Source organism: Thermochaetoides thermophila, assembly GCF_000221225.1.
Source record: "Thermochaetoides thermophila DSM 1495 unplaced genomic scaffold scf7180000011819, whole genome shotgun sequence".
Taxonomy (NCBI): Eukaryota; Fungi; Ascomycota; class Sordariomycetes; order Sordariales; family Chaetomiaceae; genus Thermochaetoides; species Thermochaetoides thermophila.
Genome location: NW_006383035.1, coordinates 59,719 through 85,837, shown reverse-complemented (window position 1 = coordinate 85,837; position 26,119 = coordinate 59,719). Strand labels below are relative to the sequence as shown.

At 53.4% G+C, this 26,119-nt stretch overlaps 10 protein-coding genes and 1 non-coding gene across 11 annotated transcripts; 7 read left to right on the top strand and 4 right to left on the bottom strand.

Annotated features, from left to right (window-relative positions):
• Window positions 1-2,161: 2,161 nt before the first annotated feature.
• Window positions 2,162-3,862, top strand: CTHT_0047840 (uncharacterized protein; the record flags this gene model as incomplete). Its single annotated transcript, XM_006695086.1, has 4 exons — window positions 2,162-2,779; window positions 2,831-2,984; window positions 3,051-3,554; window positions 3,648-3,862. 4 exons carry the CDS (start codon window positions 2,162-2,164, stop codon window positions 3,860-3,862), a joined length of 1,491 nt encoding a protein of 496 aa, XP_006695149.1.
• Window positions 3,863-6,247: 2,385 nt separating this feature from the next.
• On the bottom strand, window positions 6,248-7,877 carry CTHT_0047830 (farnesyl-diphosphate farnesyltransferase-like protein; the record flags this gene model as incomplete). The annotated part of the gene is made up of 4 exons (XM_006695085.1): window positions 6,248-6,367; window positions 6,492-6,635; window positions 6,789-7,752; window positions 7,810-7,877. 4 exons carry the CDS (start codon window positions 7,875-7,877, stop codon window positions 6,248-6,250), a joined length of 1,296 nt encoding a protein of 431 aa, XP_006695148.1.
• Window positions 7,878-9,126: 1,249 nt separating this feature from the next.
• CTHT_0047820 (uncharacterized protein) lies at window positions 9,127-10,077 on the top strand (the record flags this gene model as incomplete). The annotated part of the gene is made up of 2 exons (XM_006695084.1): window positions 9,127-9,576; window positions 9,628-10,077. 2 exons carry the CDS (start codon window positions 9,127-9,129, stop codon window positions 10,075-10,077), a joined length of 900 nt encoding a protein of 299 aa, XP_006695147.1.
• A 906-nt stretch (window positions 10,078-10,983) lies between these two features.
• CTHT_0047810 (uncharacterized protein) lies at window positions 10,984-12,648 on the top strand (the record flags this gene model as incomplete). The annotated part of the gene is made up of 3 exons (XM_006695083.1): window positions 10,984-11,089; window positions 11,167-12,350; window positions 12,406-12,648. 3 exons carry the CDS (start codon window positions 10,984-10,986, stop codon window positions 12,646-12,648), a joined length of 1,533 nt encoding a protein of 510 aa, XP_006695146.1.
• Window positions 12,649-13,110: 462 nt separating this feature from the next.
• On the bottom strand, window positions 13,111-14,664 carry CTHT_0047800 (uncharacterized protein; the record flags this gene model as incomplete). Its single annotated transcript, XM_006695082.1, has 3 exons — window positions 13,111-13,174; window positions 13,557-13,829; window positions 13,886-14,664. The coding sequence occupies 3 exons, from the start codon at window positions 14,662-14,664 to the stop codon at window positions 13,111-13,113; spliced, it is 1,116 nt and encodes a 371-aa protein (XP_006695145.1).
• A 508-nt stretch (window positions 14,665-15,172) lies between these two features.
• Window positions 15,173-16,208, top strand: CTHT_0047790 (uncharacterized protein; the record flags this gene model as incomplete). Its single annotated transcript, XM_006695081.1, has 3 exons — window positions 15,173-15,363; window positions 15,419-15,436; window positions 15,494-16,208. 3 exons carry the CDS (start codon window positions 15,173-15,175, stop codon window positions 16,206-16,208), a joined length of 924 nt encoding a protein of 307 aa, XP_006695144.1.
• Window positions 16,209-16,842: 634 nt separating this feature from the next.
• CTHT_0047780 (elongation factor 1-beta-like protein) lies at window positions 16,843-17,888 on the top strand (the record flags this gene model as incomplete). Its single annotated transcript, XM_006695080.1, has 4 exons — window positions 16,843-16,882; window positions 16,960-16,999; window positions 17,233-17,603; window positions 17,659-17,888. The coding sequence occupies 4 exons, from the start codon at window positions 16,843-16,845 to the stop codon at window positions 17,886-17,888; spliced, it is 681 nt and encodes a 226-aa protein (XP_006695143.1).
• A 421-nt stretch (window positions 17,889-18,309) lies between these two features.
• CTHT_0047770 (pantetheine-phosphate adenylyltransferase-like protein) lies at window positions 18,310-19,554 on the bottom strand (the record flags this gene model as incomplete). Its single annotated transcript, XM_006695079.1, has 1 exon — window positions 18,310-19,554. One exon carries the CDS (start codon window positions 19,552-19,554, stop codon window positions 18,310-18,312), a length of 1,245 nt encoding a protein of 414 aa, XP_006695142.1.
• A 962-nt stretch (window positions 19,555-20,516) lies between these two features.
• CTHT_0047760 (putative WD repeat protein) lies at window positions 20,517-22,481 on the top strand (the record flags this gene model as incomplete). The annotated part of the gene is made up of 3 exons (XM_006695078.1): window positions 20,517-21,245; window positions 21,295-21,898; window positions 21,961-22,481. The coding sequence occupies 3 exons, from the start codon at window positions 20,517-20,519 to the stop codon at window positions 22,479-22,481; spliced, it is 1,854 nt and encodes a 617-aa protein (XP_006695141.1).
• A 435-nt stretch (window positions 22,482-22,916) lies between these two features.
• On the top strand, window positions 22,917-22,990 carry CTHT_0047750. The gene has a single exon. It is a non-coding gene; the product is annotated as a tRNA-Asn (tRNA).
• Window positions 22,991-23,429: 439 nt separating this feature from the next.
• Window positions 23,430-23,726, bottom strand: CTHT_0047740 (uncharacterized protein; the record flags this gene model as incomplete). The annotated part of the gene is made up of 1 exon (XM_006695077.1): window positions 23,430-23,726. One exon carries the CDS (start codon window positions 23,724-23,726, stop codon window positions 23,430-23,432), a length of 297 nt encoding a protein of 98 aa, XP_006695140.1.
• Window positions 23,727-26,119: the final 2,393 nt, after the last annotated feature.

Genomic DNA, 26,119 nt, shown 5'->3' with positions numbered 1-26,119 from the left:
GAGTATTGAATGTTTGCGGTCAAGTAATCTAGCGCCATCAATGCTAAACGTACTCCTTGGCTCGCGGTGATGGATGAAGTCACCACATATCCGGTCAAAGTTTTGGAAGTTGGCATCGTTGTAGCAGTGCACTCGTCTCGAGTAGCTTCTTTGCTATGATCCAAAAGTCATTAACCAGACTGTTCTGGTGTATGTAACTTACGAAACTTGGCGTAAGATGTGGCCCACTTAGCGTACTGCAATCGGTAACTTACAAGTAATGTGGGGTTCGGAAGAAGCTTCCGTCAGCGGTGGACCCGTCTGCTGGCACCAGCTGTCTGTGACGTCTCAGGCCCTGGAGGAGTTCGACTCCAGCGTTTTCGATCGCCTGATTTCAGTTCTTGCAAATCCCCCAATGTTGCACCAATCCCACACTCCAGGCCAAATTGCCTACCAATGCTGAATCCTCTGATCCATGGCTTGCTCCTGTCATAACAATAGCGAAAGTTGCGGTGTTTGAGCGATGTTTCTTCAAAGAAACAATGTTCCTTTCAGCACACAGTGCGCTTGTGGTTGGGATAAAAGAAGCCTCCCGTTTTGAGCCTCACGTCTTCGTCCCGCGCGGCGGCACTCGATTGGTCGAGGCCGTCTCAGCTGCTTGATTGCAGGGGCCCGCCGGGCGATAGGCTCATCGCTCGTCTCACCAACTCGCACGGCCCAACCAAGCCACGATTCGTGGGAGAACGGGCATGCCAATCTTACAGTTTGTCTACGCACTCGGTCGTCCATCGCGGGGGATCTGTGGGATAGACGAGAAGATCGGGGATAGGCGAGCGGCGCGGCTGCAAACAATACCACGTCGGCGTCGAGAATCGAGATGGAAGACTGGCAGTTTGTCAGCGACTTGCAGGTCGAGCCGATCTGCCGTCGATTGCCATAATACGGCGTCTTAACACCATAACAAATATCGCATCGCATGTAATCACAGTTGTGACGGTTGTCAAAGGCAGCAAGTGTACATATCGGAAGGCGGGCTTCTCCTCGCATGTATTAGCGCTGCCATGGGCTACTGAGGCCGCTCCGGCCCTGGGGATACTGGCCAGTATGGATGGCAATTACAGGCGGTCCATCTGATGTTGTCGATGCGGCCGATGCGGAGTGTTAGACCTTGTTTTTCGGCCCAACTCGACGCTCTATCTCCATCCGAGAATGCCCTATTCGGCACTTCAAAACTCGGCAACCGGTCGCTTGGGATGGCCATGTTAGGTGGAGAACAATTACGATGACGATGCTAGGATATCGAGGAGCGGGAGGAGCAGAGGCTGCGCGTTTGAGATTCAGTGATTGTTAAGGGGCCTCTCGGTGGGCATGCGACTTGGGTCGAAAGTCAAAACTGTGCTCCGACTGGACGAACAGCGCTGCCCCACCCGGCAGGACTACTCAGGGGATCTCCCACCGTTTGACTTGGCATGAAGAATAGCGGCGGCCGGCCAGGGGTGCGCCCCAATGATGTCCCGCGGCATCAAGGATTGGCCCCTGTCTTCTTTGCTGTTGTTCGCCGGAGCACCATTGCAACTATCCCCACAAGAAAGCAACGCTCGGCAGCAGCAACAAGTTGCAGGACGGATAGCCATGGCACTACTGTGTATGAGGTACAATGGTACATGTACCTACCCTGGCTGCCGTAAGGGGCCATCCCTCCTTCAACGAGCCACACCGTCCTTCATGCGAAGCATTTTCAGTTAAATAGAGCAGCCGGTCTGCTTGCCCTCCCTCTTTCGCATTGAGTCCTGGCCGTGTTGCTATTCTCCTGCCGTTGCTTGTTTCTTTATCCTTTTTGTCCTGCCGTATCTTTCTCTTCCAAAGGGCCAAGGCACCCGGTGATCGCCTTCGACCCTCCTTTTTGTATTCCTATTGTACCTCTTCGACTTCTATTCTGACCCTCCCTCACGCTCTCTCACTGCGTGCTGCCCGGGTATAGGTAGCCTAACTCTCTCGCTCTCTTGATCGAATCGACCCAAGTTCGGTTCTTCATACTCGTCTTTTTCATAGCCATCTCGGTCGGCCGAGCCCAGACGAGAGTAGTCCTTTTTGTTTCGTCTTCTCCTTCACATACTTCGCCAGCGTCGCTCTTTCAGCAAACTTTCGCAACGACTCAATTGAGTTGAAACCCGCCGCAGCCATGGCCGGCCGACTGCTCACAGCATTAACTTTTGCCCTATCAGTCCTCGGCGTGACGGCGGCTCCCGCCCCGGAGCCGGCCCGTATCAAGTCGTCGACGACGGGCAAGACGTACCTGGGTATCCCTATTTCGAACCCCGACGTGCGCAACCCCGTGCCGAACCGCTACATCGTTGTCTACAACAACACCTTCTCCGATGAGGAAGTCGAAGCCCACGAGACCATGGTCATTAAAACTATCGCCAAGCGCAACCTGGGCAAGCGTAGCCCACACACTGGCAAATTCCTGTCGACTGCCGTCAAGACCTTCAAGGTCAATGGCTGGCGCGCCATGTCTCTGGAGGCCGATGATGTGCTGATCAATGAGATCTTTGAGAGCAAGGAGGTCAGCTACATCGAGCAGGATGAGTATATCAGCCTCAATGCTCGGTCCTTCCAGGGCAATGCGCCCACGGGTCTGGCTCGCATCAGCCATGCCACGGCTGGCAATCGTGGCTACATCTTCGACGACAGCGGTGGCGAGGGCATCACCGCGTATGTCGTTGACACTGGAATCAGGCTCACACATTCTGAGTTTGAGGGCCGCGCTGTCTTTGGGGCTAACTTCGTCGACAATTCGGTACGTATCCCTCCCTATACGTGACGCTCGAACGCTTACTAATTTCTCCAGCCTGACGACGAGAACGGCCACGGCAGCCACGTCGCTGGCACTATTGGCGGCAAGACCTTCGGTGTTGCCAAGAAGGTCAAGCTGGTCTCCGTCAAGGTACTCGATGCCGACGGTTCCGGTACCAACTCTGGTGTGCTTGAGGGCATGCAGTTTGGTATGTCGGATCTCACACAACCCCCCCCCTTCTCTTGCTTTTAGCAAGACACTAATAACAATCCAGTTGTCCGCAACGTCACTGCCCTCGGTATCGGTGGCAAGGCCGTCATGAACATGTCTCTCGGTGGTTCCCGCTCTCGTGCTATCAACAGCGCCATCAACCAGCTTGAGGCCGCCGGCGTCGTCCCCGTTGTCGCCGCCGGTAACGAGAACCAAGACACCGCCAATACCTCACCCGGCTCCGCTGAGGCCGCCATCACCGTCGGCGCTATCGACCCCCGCAACGATCAGCGCGCCTCCTTCAGCAACTTCGGCTCGCTCGTCGACATCTACGCCCCTGGTGTCCGCATCCTGAGCGTCGGCATCCGCAACGACAACGACGAGGCCGTTCTCTCGGGCACTTCCATGGCTGCGCCCCATGTCGCTGGTCTTGCGGCCTACCTCATGCGTCTGGAGGGCATCACGGGCGTGCAGGCGGTCTCCAACCGCATCAAGGAGCTCGCGAGACGCACGGGCGCCCGCGTGCGCAACAACGTGCCCGGCACGACCGACCTGATCGCCAACAATGGTTTCTTCTCCTATCCTTAGGAAGGGTCGGTAACAACGCCATCAGAGGGTGAGCTCGGGTCTGTTACGTCGACGACGCCAACTCCCACACAAGTGGAGACGGAAGTTCCGGGGGTGATTGTGAAGCCTACGCCTACGACGACAGCCGTGGCTACTGCTACCCCGACGCAGAGGACGGGTCGCGGCCGGGGAAGGTTTAGGAATAGGCCTTTCCGCGCGGGCAGCACATGGCTGGAGAAGTGGTTCCGTGAGCAGCAGAAGCAGCAGAGGAATGGTGCTGCAGTTCCTACTTCTACGCCTACGAGTTGAAAAGGTTTTAACCTAGGTATGCATGGATGGCAGGCAGGCAGGCAGGCGGTTTGGAAAGCAAGCAATCAAGCAGGCAAGGCAAGCATAGCTCAAATGTTTTTACACGTCATAACACATAACTGGTTGGTATATTCGAAGGGAAGCTTTTTGACTTTTTCTGGTTCGTTTGTTGGCAGCAGGTTCTGTATATAACACCATCGCAAGGCACATACTACCAACAAGCAAAGCCATACTGCTCAAAAGCATCTTAGGACCGTTAATATGGGGGCCAAATGGGAAGTTTTAGTGTGGCCTGTTTGCTTGGGGTATGCAATTGCCTTGGTACCGGTACATACAATTAAGAAAAAAAAAACCCGCCCTGATGGTGGGTGGAATGTTGGATGAACAATTTTGATGCAATCAGACAGGGGTGAATAGGTGATGTTTGCGGCAAATCTTGCCATTTGGCCCTCGCTCGACTCACCGACTTTTGTTCCTGCTCCTTGGGCCTGCATTCAGCTTAGGTTGAAGGGCGAGGTTCTTGATCTGGATCAACAAGTGTGAGCGCATGAAACCGTTTGTCTGAGAGTTTTACGCCCCCTCACGGCCACACAACCGTTGTGATGATGTTTATGGATTATCTCAGTCGAATATCATCTCCGAAGGTTTGATTCAAAATGATGAGGACGACATTTCAAACTCCCAATATTCCTCGAGCAGTTCGTCAAGAGCTTACTGCTTCAATCTATCAACAATCTCGATGCTCACGTCGCCAGGGGCTGATGTCAACCCTTCTTGGCGTCGTGCCCCTCACCCCACACGACTAAGAGTTGTGTTTCAGAATTTTAAGCCGCCCCCCCCCTCCCCTTCTTCTATCCCTCCCTTCCCGCAGTTTCAGACAAAAGGAAGCATGTTCCCCATTCGGGAACCAATCCCGCGCCGGAACAGACAAGCAGACGATGCAAGACTTACCACACCGTCCACACCGTTTACACGTGGGTCAGTAGGACGGTGCGGGTGGTGGGGGGTGGTACCCGTCTTGCTATCTTAAGTTCCAGACTCTTGAGTTAAAGCTAACTGACTTACTGGTAGGTGTGAGGTTTAGCGAGTTTGACTTCACGAACGTGTTTTGATGGAAAAGGCAAAATCAACAAATTAAGTAAATAAATAACTTTAGACATGGGCATTTTTCAAGTCGGCCCATCTTGTTCGATGCAAAACACTATCCTCGATTGAGACGTCTCATTCCACATACCAGACCGGACAAAGCAGCCCTCAAAGCTTCTGGAAATAGCATCCCTCAAAGGCGCGAAACCGATGCGACATCGACCAACTCGGCAAAGGAGGTCCATACAAGCTCCCAAGGTCCTTTTTGAACACCAAAGCTCAAACAAGCAAGCACTTACCAATTCGCCAACCTTAACCTCCACTCCACTTTGCCCACCTCAGATCTTGCGTTTTTACCCTCGAATCAGAGCCAAGCTTGAATAGCAAGCTTTTCCAGTGATGATTGGGTTATCGAGATCTAAGGTTCGCGGTTCGGACTTACGAGCTGCGTCTCCTAAACTATAGACTGGGTGAACTAGAAGAGGAACTCTCATTCCCGTCCATATTACGACATGGCATCCCGTCACAACTTCTACGTCTTCCTTTTGGCTATTGACGGTATCATCTTCCACCCGGACTCAATTCTTGAGCAGAATATTTTAATACGGGGAGAAATGTCCGCAATCCATCCCCGACAAGTCCCCCATGATACGAGGGGAACTCAGTCGACGATGTGCCCGGATACCAGGCTTCTTGCACAAAAGAGATCAATATCAGCACATCTTCGGCACAACCACAGCCATCAAAGCCCAATTTCCATCTACAAGTAGGTGGGAAAAGGGCACGACTGAATTGCAATTTGACATCCGTGCTTGTTTTGAGATGAAAGTCTCAGAGACGAGACCGAAGAAGGGGTTGCAGCTGGATAGAGGGAAGTTCAACCGTGCACTTCACTACACATGTGAAAATCAGTAAAAAAGCAAAGGGGACCGGGCAACCATAAACCAACGCGTGTATTCGCTGTCAGCAATTAGGTAGGTATGCACATCATGTGCAAGCAGGCATCTAGGTAGTTGTAGGTTTCGTCGTCTCTCGTGGGAAAAGAAAATCGCATGTCAGGACATATTTTTGACGTTTCGTTCCGGAGAACCGCTCTCGTGTTCATACGTTTAGATCGTATACAAAAATTTCTCCCAACGGAGTTTGTGAGCGTCCCATATCTTCATCAACGGCAATAGTGTCATCATTAGGAAGGTATATCGGACAGGGAACCAAGGAACAAATGAAACCAAGAAAAAAGTAAAAATAGGGAAGAGAAGCCGCGTCGCAGCCCTGACCGCGAGAGTGCAAGTAGCGTTTTCACAGTTCGGCGTGCTCGACGGTGGCTGTCGTGATAGGCTTGACACTCCCGCCAAGCGCCTGGTCGAGGTTTTTGAAGAAGTCGTCGAGTTGTGCGCCCAGTAGATAAGCAATGCCAACCTGTGCGGATTACGTCAGCAAGAATCCACATTCTGGGACGGAAAAAAGTGGCTGCGAATGTCTGAGCGTAACAAAAAAGGAGGTCTAGGAGAGAGAGAGCAGCAAAAAAAGGCACTAATCATACCGATAAAACAGTCATGACACCAATAGCGCCAAAGACGGACAGAGCCAGGTAGAAAGTCTCCCAGGCGTCCATGCCGTTGATCTTTTCGGCGGCGATCTTGTTGGGGTCTTGGCTAGGGAAGAGAGTCTCGATGAATTGCTCGATCTGGGGTGTATTAGTTTCTTACTGAGCTCAGCTACCAAACGGAAAAAGGACACTTGCCTTCCCGCACTGCGCGCTGATGGCCAAGAAATGCGGATCCCGAGGGTCGTTCTTTTTGTGTATTCTCCTGGCATAGCGACGGAAGACCTCGCATACAACGCGCAGATTCTGTGTCGACTCGATCATCAAGCGGCAAGCGTCGCCCTTGGTGATCTTGACATTCCGCTCGAAAATGGCCGGGTTGCGGAAGACCAGCTCGAGTGTAGCAATAGCCATGCTTTGGGGGATCGCGACAAAGTTGAACACACTCTGGTCGCGGATGTGGGCCATGTAGAAGAGGCACTCCTCGGCGTGCTTAAGAGCATTCAGAACCATCTCAGAGCTGCAGTGCAACGCCTTCTCACGATTCTTGGGGTCGAACAGGTCGTCCCACTTGTCAACATACTTGCTCCAAATCTCTTTCGGCCAGAACCGGCGCTTGTCGAGCCAGTCCTCGTGAACATCGCGGATGATGTTGGTCTTCTGCAGGAACTGACCCATGCTCTCGGTCAACTCGGGGCGGTCCATCAGCTTGGGAGTGGCCAACCCGCTCTTGACGAACAGCCTTGTCAAGCCCTCGCCCACCAGACCAGCCACGTAGTGGCAGTACAGCTCATAATCGGGGACCGTCGAGACGCCGTTGATATTGTGCTCGGCGTTGAGTGCGTAGTCGGCCATACCGTCGCCCATCTTCTTGGTGATGTCCTTGATAATCTCGTAGTACTCTGGTTTGATCTTCTTCAGCTCCGTAATGACGACGTCGAAGTGCACCAGGAGTTCCCGGTCCTTTTCGTTCGGGCCATTCTCGTGGAACGTCCAGCCATCCTGCTCAATGATGTCGTGGAAGCTGCGCAGCAGCGGCTCCTTTTTCTTAACGTCGATGGTCATGTCATCCTCAATGGTGTCCAGGCCGCGCAATACCAGATAGAATAGGCATACTGGCATCAGCAGCTCAGGGTTGAGTTCTTGGATGACGGCAGCGAATGACCGCGACGTCTTGTTCAGGTAGTAGAAACATTGCTTCTGGGTTTCACTCTCCTTGGAAGGGTCGCGAGCATGGACAGGCTGGTGCCAGACCTTCCTGCAGACGTATTAGCATCGCGAAAGATTTTTGGAAAGTGAAGGCGAGGAGACGAACCATTGGATGATATTCCTCAGCTCATTGGGGTGGAGGAGGAAGTAGACGAGCTGCTTAGCGGCCACCATTTTCGGGTGCTGGTCTCTCCCTGCTGTTAAGGGAGACCTCGGCGTAGAAACTGACTTTCAGAGAGGGTATAAGGGCAATTGGTGAAGCACGGGCGCACCGATCGAGGGAGCTGGGATCGCCTTCGAGGGGTATGGTCTGGTTGGTCGTTGGGTCGCGGCCACGCGTTGAAACGGGTGGGGAGCACTGTTCTCGAGAATCTGGGCGCGGCTGGTTGACTCAACACTCAACACCCGCTCGAGATCGAGGCAATTGGCGCAACTAGCTGGCGGCTTGAAGTCTCCAGACGACGAGCGACGGTCAGACGGTGGATGATGAGGCTGCGGAGAAGGGGGTAGGTGTCGAGAGGTTGGAGTTGATCGGGCCCAGAAGAAGGGTCCCCGGCTCCACTGCTAAATTGTCGTTCTCCAGAAATCTGGGCGGAAAAATGAAGTTGATCGCTAATCCTAGCCGCAAATGGGAGCCCATCCAAGCTGAGTTTGCCCCACTTTACCCCTGGTTTTTTGTCCAAAAATGACCTCTTATTGGCCAGTTTGGAGAGTTTGTGGCGGTCCTCCCGCCGCACGGCTGGCTTGTGGCTCCTCTTGCGCCTTCACCACCGTGGCCGCTGCAGAACGCGACAAGTTGTCAACACTTTTTGTCACTGACATGGCGGTCAACGTCAAGAAGTCCATGACCAGCATGTAAATCGTAGGGTTGTACAGGAAGTGTTGTTGGGACGCAATGTCCTCCTACGCTACACATATTGAGCCGCACTCTTCGCTCAACAACCCAATGGTGATGTGCTTTGATATCTGTCATACCAAGAATGAAATTGTGGACTTTGTGAAGCCCAAATCACGTTTTTGTTTTGTGTGTGCCCCCGCAGACTCGAAGCCGGGACGGAGGTCCGTCAACCTCCCGATCTGGACCACGGAGCTGGACAGCGCCGTTACATCCCGACGATGCCAGAGCGGGCAAGTCGATAGGTCAGCATGTTAGGCAGATAACCCGCTTCACCGGCTGCAGGAAGCATCGATTGGTGAACTTGTTGTTCTGGGTTGAAACTTGACGCAAGGTGGTAAGGTCACCGGGGAGACAAACGCAACGACCTGGACAAGAAGTTGTAGGTCGGATGTGCCGGCCATGTGACTACGCCATCATGTTAACTTATCCGCCAAACATACCCGAGTTTTTCTGTCACAGCATCTTTCTTAAATCCGAGCTTTCACCCGGACTTCCTACCTGACATTCAGTCAATTCGTGGGCATTATGGCAGGCGACGCAGACGGCACCAAGAAGAACCGCTTCCTGATTTGGGGCGGCAATGGCTGGATTGCTGGACATCTTAAAACCCTGCTGGAACAGCAGGGAAAGGAGGTTTACGCGACGACTGTCCGCATGGAAAACCGCGAAGAGGTGCTGGCGGAGCTCAAGCGCATCCAGCCAACCCACGTCCTGAACGCGGCTGGATGCACGGGGCGGCCGAATGTCGACTGGTGCGAGGACAACAAGGAGGCCACCATGCGGTCGAATGTCATTGGCACACTGAACCTGGCCGACTGCTGCTGGCTGCTCAACATCCACTGCACAGTCTTTGCCACAGGATGCATTTATCAGTACGATGAGGCGCATCCTTGGGATGGGCCTGGCTTTAAGGAAACCGACCCGCCCAACTTTGCAGGGAGCTTCTACTCGATGACCAAGGCGCACGTGGAGGAGGTACGCTGCAACTGACGCCTCTCAGAGTGAGTGGAAGCTAACAGCATACAGATACTTAAACAATACAGCAACTGCTTGATCCTGCGGCTCCGCATGCCCGTCTCGGACGACTTGCACCCGCGCAACTTCGTGACCAAAATCACCAAGTACGAGTATGTGGTCGACATCCCAAACAGCAACACAATCTTGACAGACCTGCTGCCGGCGTCGGTTTTGCTCGCTGAGCATGGCGAGACGGGCGTGTACAACTTCACCAACCCCGGAGCCATCTCGCACAACGAGGTGCTCACGCTATTCCGTGAGATCGTGCGGCCGTCGTTTACCTGGAAAAATTTCAGTCTGGAGGAGCAGGCCAAGGTGCTTAAGGCTGGACGTAGCAACTGCAAGCTGGACACGACGAAGCTGGAGACGAAGCTGAAGGAGTACGGGTATGAAGTGCCGGAGGTACATGAGGCTTATCGGAGGTGCTTTGAGCGCATGAAAGCTGCGGGGATCGAGTAAGCTCGTCGGCGGAGGTTGGTGGGCAAGAAGATGGGAAGTAAGGTTCAAAATTGCTGTCTTGATCTTTCGTTAGCTTCTAGAACCTAATATCATACTCCGAGCTTCAGCAGGATCGTAGAAAAAATAAAGATTGGAGAAAGCAGATGGGTATTGTCGGCCTCTATTCACGGCTCTCACATGCAAAAAAGTGTGGAATTCTGTGTGAGGTGGCTGCGGGATGATGCAACCCCGCCGGTCTTGAGAGGGCCCAGCTCCCCAGACCGCGCCGCAGCGCCCCTCGCTGGCAGTGGGCTGCCGGCGTCCGGCTAATCCCGTGCCTGCAGCCTTGCTGGGATGGGGCTGTTTTTGCTTGGGCTTTTTGGTTTTTGGCATCCACTTGGGCCTTGAGCCATCCATGCAGCCTTGCCCTCGAGTAAGTCTAGGACGGGCGGTCGGAAATCGCGAAAGACAACGACGAACCACCTTAGCGAGGACTCGTCTGCCGTTTGCGCAATAAAACAATTAATTAATACTAACAACGCCCTACGATTGTCAGGCAAACTCGACATCGCCCCAGCATCCGGACCTTGCCTGAACCCATTCACACCGACGAATTGCCTTTTTCGATCGACACCATCGATCAAGGCACTGCCTCAGCCACGTGCGCGTCTTATCGCTGTCAGGAAATTTTCCTTTGCCCGGGTAGTCATCATACAACAACGCGGTACCCCGTTACTCATACGTGCATCTCACCTTCGGTCAGTCAGTCGGTTTCATTTATCGCCCAAGGCATCGACCGCTTTTACTGTGCGCGAGAGGCCGTGAAGCAGAGCCTGACCCAACCGACTTTTTCAACCAGACACCGACTTCTCTCCCTATCTTCCGTTTGCAACCCGTACTCCCTCGCGGTCGAGAGCAGCCTTCACCATGGTAGCTGATACGACCTACTACGATATCCTCGGCGTCCCGCCGACAGCCACAGATCTCGAGATCAAGAAGGCGTACCGCAAGCTCGCCATCAAGCACCATCCTGGTTAGTCGCATTACTCTCGTATGCTTCTCAGTCAGTTTGCAATCCGTAGCACTGACCGACTTGTTACCCCGCGCCAGACAAGAACCCCAATGATCCCGACGCCCACCGGCGGTTTCAAGAAATCGGTGAAGCCTACCAGGTGCTGTCTAACGAGGAGCTGCGCAAGCAATACGACAAATATGGTAAAGAATCTGCCCGCCCGTCCGAGGGTTTCGTCGACCCCGCCGAGTTCTTCTCCATGATCTTTGGCGGAGAGGCGTTCATGGACTGGATCGGCGAGATTAGCCTCATGAAAGACCTCACGGCGACTCTCAACATCACTATGGATGGTGCTGAGGAAAACGAGGAGGCTGCTGCAGCCGCCGCAGCTGCGGCCGCAACAACAGGCGAGGCTGATGCATCGGGCGAGAAAAAGCCTGCAGCGCCCAAGGTCGTGATTGAGGATGAGACCGGCGAGAAGGTTGCTAGCGACGGTCCGACACCCCAGGGCTCCGGCGCAGCAACCCCCGGCGGCAGCTGGTCGACCCAGATTCCCATTCGCCCGGCTCTCATGGATAAGTCCTCGGAGGAGCCCGCAGCGCACGCCGCTCAGGAGGATGTTAGCAAGCGCAAAGAAAAGGACAAGAAGTCGAAGGGTGCTCTGAGCAAGGAGCAGCGAGAGAAGCTGGAGCAGTACGAGAAGGAGCGCGCTGAGGCCAGGCAGAAGCGCGTCAAGATGTTGACTGAAAAGTTGATCGATCGACTCTCGATCCTTACTGAGGCGGAGCCGGTCACTAAGGAGGTCAAGGAGGCTTTCAAGGAAAAGATCAAGCTGGAGGTTGAGGAGCTCAAGATGAACTCGTTCGGCGTGGACATCCTGCATGCGATCGGCCAGGTTTACGTCACGAAGGGCACTACCCTGCTGCGCAGCCAGAAGTTCTTCGGTGTTGGTGGCTTCTTTGCGCGCATGAAGGAGAAGGGCACTGTAGTCAAGGATACCTGGAACACGATCAGCAGCGCCATTGACGCCCAGGCTACCATGGAGGAGATGGCTCGCCTGGAGGCCCAGGGCGGCGAGGACTGGACCGAGGAGAAGAGGGTTGAGTACGAGCAGCGCGTCACTGGCAAGATCCTGACTGCTGCCTGGCGCGGCTCCAAGTTTGAAATCCAGAGCGTCCTGCGCGAGGTCTGCGATGCCGTCCTTTACGATAAGAAGGTGCCGCTAGCCAAGCGCCTGCAGCGTGCCGAAGCGCTGGTTATTGTTGGGCAGATTTGCTCAGAGGTGAGTCTGTTCCTCATGCTTTTCCGTTGCCCATCAAGTAGCTAACACATCCCAGGCCAAGCGCACTCCCGAAGAAGAGGGCGGCGAGTACATGGTGTTCGAGCAGCTCGTAGCCGAGGCTGCCATGAAGAAGGAGAAGGAGTCCAAGAAGAAGGGCAAAGACAAGGAGAAGGACAAGCGCAAGAGCACCGACCAGAACAGCAACCATTCCGGCGCCAAGTTCGGCGATAAGGCCTGGACTGCGGCCGCTGAGGCTGTGGCTAACGATGCGCCTAATGTCCCCAAGTCCGGGGCATGAATTGTGTCTGAGAATACGGGGCATGAATTGCGTCTGAGCCGTGGTGCTTGGATGGGTTGGGAGTAGGGGCGTAGGTGTGTTGAAATATCTTTTCGACGTGAGCGTCTGTGGGCGGATGTGGGCAGTGAGACAGGCAGTTGCATACATACCCCCTGGTAATCTCTTCTCTTATCTTTTCTTCATTGGTGTGCACGACACAGTCAACACCCTTCTCTCGAGACCCGTTGTTGATTGATGTAGAGGGTTCTGTATACTTATGGTATGGGTTGGCTGGATTGATGTTCGGGTTTATAATTGATTCCCCCCGAGAGGAAAAGGGACGAAAGTTTAAATCATCTGGACGCCTTGCATCACCTATCTGGTCAGTCTAATTGGGTATGTCGCCTGTGGTATGCTTGGAGATTCCTCTTGTTCAGCTAGTCCGCGGTCAGTAGATTGAGAGGTCTCTTGGGATTAACGAGCCTAAGTTGTAGAAGGCAGGTCCTCTGGCATCCTATTAAGTACCATGCTCTCGCCTATAGTCTCTCTGCAAAAGAGAAGTGGTATATTGGTCTTAGCCGCCTTTTTGCTGACCTAAGATTAACATAGACTACAGAGCATAGCGTAGAAAGCAGAACCAATCTATTAACATCTACAAACTCTCAAACCTAAATATTTTTCACCTTCCCCCATCGCCAACAATAATTCCCAGGATCCAACAATTCACGCCGAAGAAGCCAAGTGACGCTAGCCACAACCCAGGTAAAAACGAGCTCTTCCCCAGAAACTCCAGCTCATATCCTTGTTGCAGCCAAACTGCTTGCGCGGCCACCCACAACACTGCGGCGGTGATCCCCAGCTTCGGGTTTTTCAAAAAGGTCGAACGAGGTAGGTACAGTGGCAACAGGACCATGTACCACAAAAAGTACTGTGAGGTGCAGACCTTGTTGAAGGTAACGAAGGCGAAGGTCTGGGCGAGCATGGCGGTCGGCAGGTGGGATTTGGCCAGGGTAAGGGGAATGAAGATGCAGGAGAGGGTTATTTGAGGGATGAAGGCCAAGGATTCTGGTTTAAGGCTTGCGGAGGAAGGTGGGAGGGAAGATGACAGGTAGAGTTGCGTGTTGTAGGGGCTGAAGTTGTGACGGTGGTCGAGACGAGTTAGATGGTGGAGGTAGGTATGCTGGAGGAAGGGGAAGCCGTAGCTAGGTGTTGTTAGAATCGCGGATCGGGGTTGCGGGGATGTGAAGGGGAGACTTACAGTGTGTACATGACGGCGTTGAGAGCGAGAAAGGTCGCGAGACTGACCACACCTAGCAAGACTCTCTCCGGAGTAACGAACCCAATGGCCTTCCCAACCCATGATGTCTTCTTAGTGGTTTCCCCCATTCTCTCCCGATCCATCCACCACACTACCGCAAAAGCGTAGATGAACGGATAAATCTTGAAATGCACTCCCAACCCTAACAACACACCTGCCACCACAACCCTTTTCTCTACCACAGTCGTCACTAGCGCCATCACCAACACCCCCAACAACCCCTCCGAGCTACCCCTCGTACTAATTGTCGCAACCATCGGATTCAACAGCCACACAGCAGCATACTTCCTTGCCTTAACCCCATCCATCCCGCCCTCACGCATCAACACCCTCTCGAGCAACCACCCCGCTGCCAAATCCGCAGCCGCAAATAGAATTTTCCCAAAGCTAAACATTGCCACATCCACAACCTTCCCAAACCCCATGTTGTTATACGCCGTCGGTAGCAAAAGCCATGCCAAGAGGGGCGTGTAGCGGTAGGTTTCGCGCTCGTAGGGACCTAGAGCAGAGGGCCCGTGGGCCACGAAACGGGCTGCGTCGGTGAAGACCAGATAGTCGATGTCTGTGTATTTGAGGGGGGAGTGCGCATCCTGGTAGAGGCCGTAGAGGAGGAGGATGAGGCGCAGGAGGAGAGAGGAGAGGTAGAGGGGATAGCGGGGGGTCAGGAACCTGGTAAGGAGAGAGAGGGTCGTAGGTTTTGATGGTGTTTTGGAGGCCATTTTGTGTCCTAAAATTGAGGCTGTAGTGAAGTTTGAGAGTTATGGGGTTGGTTGATGATGTTTGAAGTCAACCTCGTGTCGATGAGGTTGGTTGTTGCGCTGTGTCCTAAGGTGAGTGCGGTTAACTCATGAGCACAGTTTCAGCATGGTCTAAATCTGACAACAGACTAGGGTTTTGCACAACTCAACGTGCAAAATTCTCAGGAAATCCTTAGTTCATCAATTGATCTGGATATCCTTGTGGTTTTCACGGACATCTGATGATTGCATGTTGATGATGTGGATGTTGAGGTGTTGTTTTTAGTGAAACCCCTGACCAACGACCAAGGCTTCAAGGTCTCGAACCCCCTGTTAGGACCCATGTTGTCTCCACAGCATTCGATCCTCGACGTTCATTCGTCCGTTTTCATTTTGCAGACTTCATTTTATCCAACATCTCAATTGAGCTTCACCATTTAAAGTGTACAATACTCAGTTCCAGTTTTGTATAATTCTCTGAATTTTCAACATGTCTGGGGTCAAGCGCGACTGGAGTGGTAAACTAAAGAGGGACGGGCCCAAGCCGGCTCACCCTGCGCCGGCAAGAAATGCATTCACGCCCATGTTCGAACGGCTTCGTGATGAACTCGATGAGCACCATGATCGCCGCGAGCGCATCGTCAAGCTGTCTCGTGATATTACAGCCCTGAGCAAGAAAATGTGAGCTACTTATAAGATGATACCTTTCATCTGAATCAGCGCTGACTGAGATTAGCATTTTCTCCCTGCAACGGTACGCCCTTCGAATATTTTCAGTTAATTCAAAAGAGCATGGCTGACTCTTTCCCAGGGTACGCAAAATCGAGCCCCAGCTCCCCAAAAACATCCAGGACGAGGTCGATGCCCGCCTAGCAGAAATTGCCAAATTGCTGGCAGCTCTCGCCCCTGAGATCCAAGGTCTCAACCGCTACCGCTACTCCCGGTCTTTGATGTGCCTTGAAGAGCTTGTCGAGGCCCTCACCTTTGCCCACTACCTCAAGACCCAAACTCTCATCCGCTACGAGGACCTATGTGCCACAGTCGAGGATCTCACCCGGCAGGGCATCGCTGCTGTGGCCACGTCCTCAGAGGACCAGGTCATGACGGACGCGGCAGACGGCCCCAAACAGGCCGACGCAACAAAACCCGACCCACCGGCGACCGTCTCCCTGACCCAGGATGACTACCTCTACGGCATTTTCGATCTTACAGGAGAGATGATGCGGTTTGCTACCACGACTCTGGCGCTTACGGGTGTGCTGGCCGGGTCAGAGTCAAGCACTAGTGGTGACGAGCCGCGCACCATCCTTCAAGATATGCACGACTTGGGCAGCTTCTTCGAGATGTTACCTGTAGGCGGGGGCAGTCGGTTTCAGTGGGAGAAGAAGCTGGAGGTGACCAGACAGTCTGTGCAGAAAGTTGAGCGGTTGGGGTATGACTGGATCATACGGGGCAGTGAGAAGCCTAAGGGCTGGGTGCCAGATCTGAGTGCTCTTGATCAGGGTCCTCCCGAAGAAGACGAGTGATTGTGGTGCGGTAAGTTTGTTGCAGCTGTGGCAGAGATGAGGCAATCACGACAAAGCATTCGGCACAAGTGGTTCACTGGTTTTTTTATATTGTCTACATGCCATGAAAGTGTCAATTGGGCATGTCTACGATAGTTGTCCGGTTTATTGTTAAAAGGCCAGGTTGAGAGAACAGTGTCTGTTTATAAAGGCACTGAGTCATGGGCCCAAAACGGATGTCTATCATCAGAGCGAACTCACCCAAGCCCAGGAGGGAAGCTCTGTTACAAAACGGAAGCTGAGAACCATTGCCCCTCGCATGAAAATCATAAATTGGCCCATCTCAGCCCCGCGAGGCAGATGGAGGGGGAGGGGCAAGGTGGGGCCTTATGCAACCAGTAGTCGCGAGCGATAAGCTTTCTTTCACATCGTGGGCCTTGAGGCAGGGCTGCTTGCCTCAGGCCACCTTGAGTGCGGGGCAACGGTACAGGATCAACCCCCCCGCTGCGACCAAACCGAGTCCCATAATAAAAACACCAAAAGATTTTCTTACCCCGCCAACTTCTCTTGTGCGACCTTCATTGAACCTCCGTCAACCCAGCTCCTTCGCCTGCCGTCCCTGTCCTTTGCTCTTCGTGACAAACTCACATCCAAAATGGGCTTCACCGATCTGACCACCGACGCCGGCCTTGCCGGTAAGTTTTCGTTCCCCTAGAACCCCTCGCGCAATCGTGAATTAGCGCTTGATGACTGACTTTGTTTCAAATCACAGCTCTTGAGAGCTGGGTTCTCACTCGCTCCTACATTGAGGGGTATGCTATTTCCAGCTGTCATCATTTCCTCCCGTTCCATCTTGCCCGATGATGATCACCCCATGGTCCGTGTTGCTGAGCAGCCTCAAGACCTGCAAATGATTAATACAATGCGCACTTCGGTGCAACTCTGACACCCCCGCCTGATGGTTTCGGTTTTATCGACTTCGCCTGTATTTTTTTGGAGCTTCAATCATGCTAGACAGAGCGCGCTGACAGAAGCCCCCTGATAGCCACTCTGCCTCTCAGGCCGATGTTGCCGTCTACAAAGCCCTCAGCGGCGCTCCTGATGCTGAGAAGTACCCCAACGCTGCTCGTTGGTACAAGCACATCGCCTCGTTTGAGGATGAGTTCGCCACCCTCCCCGGCGATGCCAGCAAGCCCATCAGCGCCTACGGCCCCGAGACCGTCGACGTGACTGTCCAGCCCAAGGAAAATGAGGAGGGCGGTGATGAGGACATCGACCTCTTCGGCAGCGACGAGGAGGAGGATGCTGAGGCTGAGCGTCTCAAGGCCGAGCGCCTGGCTGAGTACAACAGAAAGAAGGCTGCCAAGCCCAAGGTTATTGCCAAGTCGCTTGTCACTCTCGACGTCAAGCCTTGGGGTGCGTTTTCCCCATCCCCCTTTTTCAAAGGGTAGCATGGACTAACCTGACCCAGATGATGAGACTGATCTCGTTGCCATGGAGGCTGCTGTCCGTGGCATTGAGAAGGATGGCCTTGTCTGGGGTGCCAGTAAGCTCGTCCCCGTTGGCTTCGGTGTCAAGAAGCTCCAGATCAACCTCGTCGTTGAGGACGAGAAGGTCTCTCTCGATGAGCTTCAGGAGGAGATCCAGGGGTTCGAGGACTACGTCCAGTCTACCGATATCGCTGCCATGCAGAAGCTCTAAGCAAAGAGTTTCTTTTTGCTTGTTGTCTGCCTGTGTGTAAGCCGCATCGAATCGCAGCGTAGTTAGAAAAAAAATACGCCTGCGTCGGCGGATTGACGAATTCGATCTTGGTGTCCTGGCGAATTTGTATGCTTTGTTTGTGAATGTCGGGTAACGTTGGTCTAAGATCTTCGATGCAGGATTTATTTGGGAGCAGTGGCCGAGAATTCAAAGCGATGGTCTAGGATCAGGGAGCCCTCGAGTGGTACCTTGTCAACATCTGGACTCGACCTCGTTGGCCGCTGGACTCTTGTTGTCTCATCAACCTCAGTGGCTCCGCAGTCCAGAAGTAGCGCTACAAAATCCTCAACCATCGACATGCTACTCTCAGTCATGATTGATATTCATTACTCATTAAACTCTTCTAACTCTTGTGTCATGCTCAAATCTTGGTTCTGCTTCCAGCCCTCGCCCTCTGCTGCCTAATCGCAGTACTGCTAATCTTAGACTCGTAGTTTTCTGTCTTGGTAGGCGTCCCAGCCGCTGACGCCGACACATCCTCGGCCTCAAGCACATCGACCTCAAACACATCCAGGATTTTCCAGCCCTGTTCCTTTCGCTTATCATTCACAGCCTGACCACCTGATCGCGTCTCCCCTGACACCACCAGCGCCCCGATCTCCTCGACCGTAATGGTCGGCCCGAACGGGTCCTGAATCCGCACGCACTGGACCTCGATCGTCCCGTTGCGGAAGGTAGCCCGGAAGTCACCGTCCTGTTCCTGGAATCGGGCGTACCCCTCGTCCTTCCAGCCCCGGTCCGAGAGTTCGAGTAGTTGAGTGAGGAAAAGTAACACGTTGCGTGCGCGTGTCTCCCATGACTGGACGTACTCGGCGTACTTCTTGTTCTTGAGCATTTCGTCGCCCGTGATGCCGATGATGTACCGGGCCGGTTTGAGGGGGGTGTCATCTTTGTGAGGGATTTGAAGGAGTAGCGCACCAGCGGCCAGGAGTAGCTTGTGTCCTGGGTGGAGGTAGTCGAATGTCCCGCCGAGACAGACGACTGAGTAGGTGGGTGATTGGGCTTGTGCTGCGAGGGGAGAGGCAGGTCCGGTTTTCACATTGAAGGTTAGTCCACCCTCGACGGGGATGAGCTGTTCCTGAAGGAGGGTTTGTTTGCCCTCGGCGAAGCGCAGGTAGGTTTGGTAGACTTCGAAGCCAATCTCGGAGCGAACGTGAAAGATGAATTCCCAGGGGTGGTAGGCGTTGGCGAAGGTGGGCATGTCGATGATGATGGTGTTATTGGGCATAATTTCTGGACGGTAATCGGGGGTGAAGCTTCTGGTGCGGTCATGATCGATCAGGATGATGGTTGTGTCGACCGAGTTGGGACCGCCGTCCATTTCGATGGTGATGGAGTGCTGTGTGCAAATGGCTGAGATGAGGCCGTAGAGGCCGGAGATGAGCTTCTGGGCGCGAGGCCATGACAGAGTCTTGGATCGGAGAAATTGGCCGTTGAGAATGGGACAGACAACGGCGACGATGAGCTTGGAGGCACTAGTTGGGCGCTTCAATTTGGCAAGAGCTGCTGTGAGGGATGGGCGGTAGGCGGCATTGAGAGAAGCTGGTGTGATGGGGTCAGGAGGGTAGGGGAGAAGTAGCAGTGAGGGAAGGGTAGTTTTTTCCATTTTCTTCAGATTTGTACAGAAAACGAAGTTTAGTTAAGTGGAATGAGAGAACTAATTGTCAGTTGAGAAATATCAATTTGAATTGTGGTGTCGATATGATGTTGGTGTTGTACGATGTGCCGTCTCAAGCTTGGAGCCTCGGTTAAGCATGACCGAATCGAGGATAGGTGAAACCTGGGGCAATGTTGTCAATACACTGGCATTGTTGTTGCCAAGAGAAGTCAAACTGACAGCTGACCTCAAATGTTCCAATCCCAACTATGCCTAACTCTCCTTGGTTTAATGGTCGTCAACACTCATTGTTGTTTGAGAAATGGAGGGGCAACGATACCGCGGCTCCGCGCTTACAGTGCAGTAACGTGTGCATCCCTTTTACAACATGTAATGTAACAATGTAATATCACACAAACGCTGCCCCACCAGCAGCCGCGGGCACCTGGCGACGTGCAACTTCTGATGGCAGCCAAGCGCCGTGCGGCTTTCTGGGCGTTCTGGGCACAGCTTTCGCTGCGGCAAGGCCCCGGGCCTTGCATTGGGCAGCCAGACGAAAGCTCAGATTTTACTCGTGTGGTAGGGCGTTTTTCGGCTTCTGGCTGATTCTCCATGGCTGGATGCTTTCAAACCCAGATCTCCATCTGACAACGCAACACCAGCAGCCGATAACACAGCGGCACTGCTGTCGGGGCCTGCGCGCCCGCTCTCCCACGCTTCAACGTGCAGCTAGCACTTCCATTCTTCATTTTGTGCTGTATTATACATTCGCAGAAGCGCGTTGCCCCACCATCAACGCCGTGATCCTCCTGTAAACGACGAAAAGAACAGCGCCGGGAACCCTTGGCGCGCACCCCGCCCTGACCATCCAGGGCACCATCGCATCGCCCGCTCGCTCCTCATCCCCGGCCCCGCGTGTCGCCCGGCGCCAACAGAATATTGACGATAGAAATACCCGTCTGGCCGGCGAAATGAACCAGCCAAGTCAGTACCAGGCGTCTCGGAGAACAGGGACGTACTCATCGTCGCAAGGGGACCCAAACGTGAGCCAGCATCAACAACACCAGGGCCAGTCTCCCCGCGACTACGCCGCCACCGGCCCGCCTCCACACATTAAGCTCGACCCCGTCCAAAGCTACGGCCAACAACCCGGAGCCCTGCAAAACGTGCCAAACGTCCTGCAGCCCGGAGGCATGGCTGCGCGACAACAGGCTCAGCTGCCGTCGAATGCCCCGCCGCCCACAGTTTCCAGCATGCAATCGCAGTCCGACTACCACTCGACACATCAGTCTCCCTCCAAGTCCGCTTCGCTGGCCCTGACCCATTCTTCGTACTCACGCTCCAGTCCGTCGGGCTACGAGCCCGCTTCGAGCTCCAGTTATATGCCTTATTCCCCCACTGCCGCCGGAACTACCGCCAGCTCGTCGCAGTACATGTCGCCCACTGAGCCCAAATACAGCAGCTCGGCGGGCTCGCAGCGGCCGCTCGGGTTGGCAGATATTCGGCCTCGCGCTGATTCAAGCCTCTCCGACGGACTGCCCGGATCGTCGGACTCACCGCTGGCGAATATCAAGCCCCGCACCAGCCAATATGTCGCGCCTTGGGCCCTCTACGCCATCGACTGGTGCAAATGGGCTCCCCAAGGCAACAGTGCCGGCAAACTTGCTGTCGCAAGCTACCTTGAAGATGGGCATAACTTTGTGAGTTGGGTAACCCGCGATTTCACTGTGCAGTCGCTGACCGGCGCAGATTCAAATCCTCGATGCACATCTGGCGCCCACGCCGTCGGATGTTTATGTCCCCGGCGGATCTAAGTACACAATGGAGTTCAAGAAGATCGCTGAAGCTACCCATTCATACCCGGTGACCCGTCTGCTCTGGGAACCGCCCTCGGCACAGAAGCAATCTACCGACCTCCTCGCGACCTCAGGTGACCATCTGCGGCTCTGGTCGCTTCCATCCGATCCTCAACCACAAACCCCCGGCTCGTCCATAACATCTAGGAGTGGCCGCGATAGAAATGTAGTGAAGCTGACTCCTTTGGCGTTGCTGTCGAACTCCAAGACACCCGACCATACTGCCCCCCTGACGTCGCTCGACTGGAATACCGTCCAGCCCAGCCTGATTATTACCTCGAGTATCGACACAACATGCACGATCTGGGATATCCCGTCGTTGACAGCTAAGACTCAGCTTATTGCCCACGATAAGGAGGTCTACGACGTACGCTGGTGTGCTAATAGCCACGATGTCTTCCTCAGCTGCGGTCAGGATGGCAGCGTGCGCATGTTTGACCTGCGCAGCTTAGAGCACAGCACCATCATTTACGAGCCGACAGGCAAGGAGGATAGAGGTATGTCTTTTTTTTTTTTAAAAAAAACAACCTTTTCCTCTAGTTACTGACATGCTCCCTAGTCGATGCCAATGGAGGTCGCATGTCCCCTACAACAGCCCAACAAACCCTCACACACCCTCCTCCCCTTCTTCGTCTGGCCACCTCCCCTCACGACACTCACCTGCTCGCTACCTTCGCACAAGACAGTCCCGTGGTCCGCATCCTCGACGTTCGCCAGCCAGGCCAGGCCCTCCTGGAGCTTCGCGGGCACGGCGGCGCAGTTAACTGCGTGGAATGGTCCCCCTTGCGGCGCGGGACCCTTGCTACGGGCGCCGATGACTGCCAGGTTTTGATCTGGGATCTGCTCAATAGCAGCACAAGCATCAACGGAAGCCATGGACATCATCACCATCACCACCATCACCACTCGAGCCATCGCGGGCATCATAGGGACGATTATGTCCGTGGGCCGGTGGCAGTATGGCAGAGTGAGCATGAGGTGAATCATTTGGGCTGGGCGCCGAGGTTGGCGGGTACGGATTATGGAGAATGGCTTGGCGTAAGCTCTGGGAGGGCGATCACCGCGGTAAGGGCTGCTTAGAATGCTGGGGGTGATGTAGAAAGGCAGAAGAGGAAGGGGGAAATATTACGGAGCGTGGTGTGTCTACCCAGGGGTAGATAAAGCTCCAGGAGTATAACTGGTGCAGCAGTATCATAGTTAGGGGAAGTTTTGGGTTAGTGTAAGTGGTGCCATGGGGGGTGAAAAGAGGGAGAGGTTTCAACTCATCCATCATTATTCTATATGGATTGGGAAGGCGTTTAGGAGAAAGGTATGCATGCAACCAAGTAAGCAGGCAGATGATGAATGAGCCAAGTCATGACTGGGTCGTGGAGACGAATACCTGCTTGTCAACAACTAGGACACTTGATTTGGTGTCCAGCTGTGTATTCTCTCGCATAGTTTATCTCTTGTACAACACGAAGTTGTCTTCGATGGTAAGTAATAGGGTTGAGCTTTGCCACAAGCAGACATCAATCCTCTGTGGCGCAATTGGCTAGCGCGTCTGACTGTTAATCAGGAGGTTGGAAGTTCGAGCCTTCCCGGAGGAGCTGATCTTTCATTTTTGAGTGATTTTTTGCATCATCTTGTTTAAATTTTTGGAACTGGATTTTATGTACGCACAACTCACCAAGAATCGATGTGTTAGGCATCATATAGCATTTGTTTTGTTCGCAGGGAGTTCTTTGTTTTTAGTAATTCGTACCATTGTCTGGAACATCAACTCCTCCCAGCATAAATCGCCAACCACGTGATGCCAAGAACTCAAGCCTGCCCCCCTGCTTGAGCCCCAAAGGTCTCAATTCCTGCAGACACTGCTCCGACGACGGGTTGCGACGGGGCTGGATCCGATGACAACGACGACGGGCGACAACGACCGACGGCACCACCGCAGAATTTGATCCATTACGATTCGATCGATTGACAACCATCAACCAACCGATTGACCCTTCTCCCCTGCTGAAAGCCACTGTCCTCCCTCCTCCAACCTCACCATCGATCAATCCCTCGCACACCGCGCGCACCTCCAAAAGAAATGTCCTCGCTCTTGTCGCACGCAACGGCCATGCGGTCCCTCGCCTCGTCGATGCGCCTGCTCTCCTTCTCCTCCTCTGCCGCCGTCCGCCCCGCCGGTGTCGTCGCGCAGACGCGTAGTTTCTCCCAGGCGATACTCTCTTCTACTTCCTCCTCCTTCTCGAGCAGGCCGATGCTTCCTGCTGCTGCGAGGACGTCAGTACAGCAGGGACTGGTGCCGAGCGTGCTGTCGCTTGTGCAGACAAGAGGCATGAAGGTGCGCAGTGCGATTAAGAAGAGGTGTGAGCATTGCAAGGTAGGATCAGAATCCGAAAGGGGAGAGAGAGGGGATTGTTGAGGTTAACATGATAACACAGGTCGTCCGGCGCAAGGCCAATAAGAGGCACAATGGCTATCTTTACGTCATTTGTTCGGCCAACCCGAGGCATAAGCAACGCCAGGGCTGGAGGAAACCTTTCCCTTGAGGAAGTTAAAGTTGAAGACGAGGGATTTGGTTGGTTGGATTGCTTGCTTGCAACAGTCATAGCTGTTGCAAGTCGTTGTACAGTATCTGATGGCCTCGGGTGATAGCACACCCTGGGTTTGTACGATAAATGCTACGATGAGGATTTATGTATAGGAGAGGATGGCTGGTTGAGAGGCATAGCATAGACTGAGACACATGGGAGGTTTGGAACTCTCCCGTCTTTACAATACGATACCAAGGCTTTGCCCCAGAGGAAGGTCTAACTATTGAGGTGATGGTGATATATATCTATTAGGTGGTGCAGCTCATGACTGCTGCTGAATGTACCTCTCCATCGTCTCGAACTCTGTCTTGGCCGTCGACAAGAGATACCGGATGTGATCCTTGGATCAAGCAGCAACATGTTAGTCTTGAGTTTCGTTCTGATCTAACTCACACCTGAGGTTGGAATTGGCTGCTTCCAACGGGAGAGGAGACCACAAACAAGATCGGTTACGTCACGATGCCGCTCAAACTCGCCGCGGGCGTAGCGATGTGTCTCTGCACGAGTTGCCGGGTCGGGTATGCGTCGTATGCTGCGGAGGATGGTTCGGTAGAAGGAGAGAACCCTCGCACGCTGGATGAACTGGAATCCGTGGAATGGTAGGTTAAGATGGCCTCCGTTGCTATGTGGATTGTTTAGGAGGTGTGCAAGTGAGGGTACGTACATGATCGAGGGTCAGGGTCGGGCCGAGCCGGGAAGGGTTATAAGACGGAGCGTGGTTTGGCTGGGTTGTGGAGGGTGATTTTGTGGTGTATGTGCGGAGCAAGAGCCGCCTTGATGAGAGAAGAGGGCGCATTAGTACGAGATAAGATGTGGTATTGGAAAGATACAGGGGCAAGGTGAAAGAGAGATTATTGTGAGGGACTTATCAAGTCCATTGCTCTCCCTGTCGAGATGCGCTTGTCAATTTGAATGCTGAAACCCTTTGGGGAGAGTTTACTGGTTATGGATAAATTTCGGCTGGCAAGTAGTCTCGTTTGCCGTTTGTCGGTGTCACGGGCTCTGTGGTAAGCGACACTTCTGCTAGCGCAGTACTTTGAGAAAACAACAAATTTGGCTTTCACTAGATATTCAGACCCTGTTTACATGGGAAACATGGCCAACCATAATATAATAGCATAAAAAATCTCCTTCAGAAGTATTTTCTCCATTTCATTCTGTCTGAGAGTCATGGAGGAGATGTGGGAGCCGGCTTGTTGTTCGGCTAAACAGGTTTTGCCATAACAACTTAGCGCTCACCTCTCCCCACCAACACTCTGTTCGCTCAGAATCAGATAATCAAAAAGTCTTGAGAAATACCTTTATCTTCTTTCTGCTGCTTGAAATATTGTAGGCCATGTTTCCCAGAGTAAATGTTCAAGATAAAGACAATTCTGACTTAGGGAAGGAAATCGAGTCAGCGGCAACTTATAGGTCATCGACTTCTAATGCTTTCAATGTTCGGGGACCTGACGATGCGGGTTTATCAACTTCCGCCATGGACCACAATCCGACTAATGACTTACACGGTATCTGACAAAGGATATACCTTGCCATCAGAAACAATGCTGATTTGTTAAATTACTTTGCAAGTAGCTGTGGAATCCCTCGCCAACCATGCTGAATCTTTTGGCTGCGATCTCGACTGATCAGGTTCCGTTGACAGATACCATTTAGGTTATACAAGACTCATTTCGCAGCTCTCTTTCCCTTAGGACAGCCCTTAGCAAATACCCCAGCTTACCAAGTCCCCATTGTGATTGAAGACGATCAGGATAACCTTTTTTAAACTTCAGGTGACGAACTCCCAGCAGACGCAGGCATCCACGTTTTCCCATGACATGCACAAAAGCCATGCAGTAAACGCAACGCTGCCTATTGGGCCAGGCTGACACCACAATGCCGTGACGGACCACTCGCCCAGCCCTCATCACGCGGCGTAGCATCTCACAGCCGTTTGTTCTTCCCCCTTCTCGGTCTCTTGAACCAGACGACCACATTGAAAGCAATCGCAGGAGATCGAGTAGACGTGGTTGGTCGAAATGAAAGCACTGCCTCAGAACCCACAGCAGTTGCATGCATGCTGACATCGCTCCCCGGCATAGCGAATTGAAGAGCTATATACTATCCGCTCAACGGGCAGTTAGTTCCTGGGAA